This window comes from Cyprinodon variegatus, unplaced genomic scaffold (genome assembly GCF_000732505.1).
Source record: "Cyprinodon variegatus isolate N-32 unplaced genomic scaffold, C_variegatus-1.0 Scaffold424, whole genome shotgun sequence".
Lineage (NCBI taxonomy): Eukaryota > Metazoa > Chordata > Actinopteri > Cyprinodontiformes > Cyprinodontidae > Cyprinodon > Cyprinodon variegatus.
This window is the reverse complement of record NW_015150877.1, coordinates 712,253-714,288: the sequence shown is the minus strand read 5'-3', so window position 1 is coordinate 714,288 and position 2,036 is coordinate 712,253. Positions and strand designations below refer to the sequence as shown.

General features: G+C 40.8%; 1 protein-coding gene across 1 annotated transcript in view; it reads right to left on the bottom strand.

Annotated features, from left to right (window-relative positions):
- LOC107093439 (protein SSUH2 homolog) overlaps positions 1–2,036 on the bottom strand; it is a 28,478-nt gene that overhangs the window by 9,790 nt on the left and 16,652 nt on the right. The window contains exon 7 of the mRNA XM_015388487.1: positions 808–887. Coding sequence (XP_015243973.1) covers positions 808–887 — 80 coding nt within the window. The remainder of the gene's footprint in view (positions 1–807; positions 888–2,036) is intronic.

Here is a 2,036-nt window from a genome sequence, read left to right as displayed (position 1 = left end):
TGACTCATTTAATCATCCAAAACTTTATGGAACACATTAATTAACTGAAAAATGTTGCATAGTATGCCTTTAATTCCTTCGGTTTATTCAGTGTCTCGTTTTTTTTTTTTTTTTTTGTCGATCGGTTCTGTTAGCAAGAAAGTTTAGCAAGAAATCATCTCTGCCTCTTTAGCTCTGCATCTGGGCCCTCCAAAAGTATCCGCTAATCCTAACAGAGGTCATTATCTGCTCTGGTCTGCCTTGAATCAAATTGAAAAGGAACCTAAAAAATGTTTTTGTAGTTCAGACAAGCTAAGGACTCTGCCAGTCAAGAAACCAGCGGCACAACACCCTTTTTTTAATCACATTCAGTATCGGGTGATTGTTTACACAACATGCCAAAAAGTAGTTTATGGGTGCTCCCTGTGCTCAGCTTTGTCCCAATACATCAGTACCCCATGACTGCATAGTCAGCCAAGTGTAGATAACGGGGGTCTCTCTTATACTGGAAATACGAGGCATAAAGAGTAAGACATAATGGTTATAGTATAGATCCCTGTGGTGCTCATGTTCATCTGTTCCATAAAAAATTAACCATTTAGTCTTAAAACATGGTCTGTTGATCAAGCAGTCATTGATTCCTAAAATCAGCTGAGTCTTCTGGAGGTTCCTGAGATAAGAAATCAGGCGGAATTGTTTAAAAAAAGGAAACCAAAAACATGATCCTTACTGTGTCCTTTCAGTCTCAAGATGCCAGTAAAGCAACAGTGGGTCTGAATGTTCACAAAATCCCAACTGATAAAATATGAAGAAGAAAAAAAATTTCACCTCTTGCGACCTCGTCCGTGACAGCGAGTGCAGCGTTTGTTTCTTGCCCGACCATGGCCATGGCAAAAAGTGCAACGTTTCTGAGGAAACGGAAGAGCTGGAGTTAGAAAAACTGCTTGATTTTAAACTTTATGATTTAAACAGAAACTCCTCCAAAGATGAAGGCTCTTATGACTCAAACCAGAGAACTTTCACCTGAAACTCAACAGTCTCATCTTGTTCTTAGAAATGAAGGCTATTCCATGCAAGATATTGCTAAGAAAATATTTCCTACAATGGTGTGTACTACTCCCTTCAGAGGACAGCACAAACAGGCTCTAACCAGAGTAGAAAAAGAAGTGGGAGGCTGCGTTACACAACTGAGCAAGAAGATAAGTACATTAGAGTCTCTAGTTTGAGAAACAGACACCTCACAGGTCCCCAACTGCCATCTTCATTAAATAGTACCCACAGTAGCCTGTTTGTGCTGTCCTCTGAAGGGAGTAGTACACACCGTTGCAGGAAATGTTCAATTTCTTATCAATTTCTCGCATGGAATAGCCTTCATTTCTAAGAACAAGAATAGACTGTCGAGTTTCAGATGAAAGTTCTCTTTTTCTGGCCATTTTGAGGACACAATAAGGACATTTCAATGTGACACCAAACTTTTGAACGGTAGCGTATGTTAAGAGGGGGTGGACTCAGATTTCAGCTTTCAAAAACCTACAATTCAGCAGTTGGGTTGATTCCTTCCCACTATCATTGTAACCCCAAACCCCCTTACAGGGGAACAGAAGACCATGCAACCCAGACTGACAGCTCATTGGCTGATTTGGATCACATGCAGCCTAGTGCCGGACGCTCTGGAGGGCTTTACTGTAATAACAGGACAAGCGCCACAAGTAAAATTAGACACTGCCGTCAGACAAAATGGGGTAATTTATAAATGTTTTAAATCAGGTTGGGTCTGGATTGGTTATCAGGTGGGTCCGGATCCAGACCACTAATTCGTGTCCTCTGGTTTAGAACATAAAATTTCCCAAAAGACCTGAATCGCAAAATTTAGCTTCCTCACTAGCAGCAATCAAGCTCTGCTAACAAGCTCATACTGAATTCAGGTGTGTTGAAGCAGTTTGATCTTCAGTTTCAATTCACATTCACTTGATCAGTGAATGTGACCTTCTGAAGGTCTGCAGATGGACTTCAAGTGTCATTGAACTAAACCAGAAACCTACTGAGTAAAACCCGTC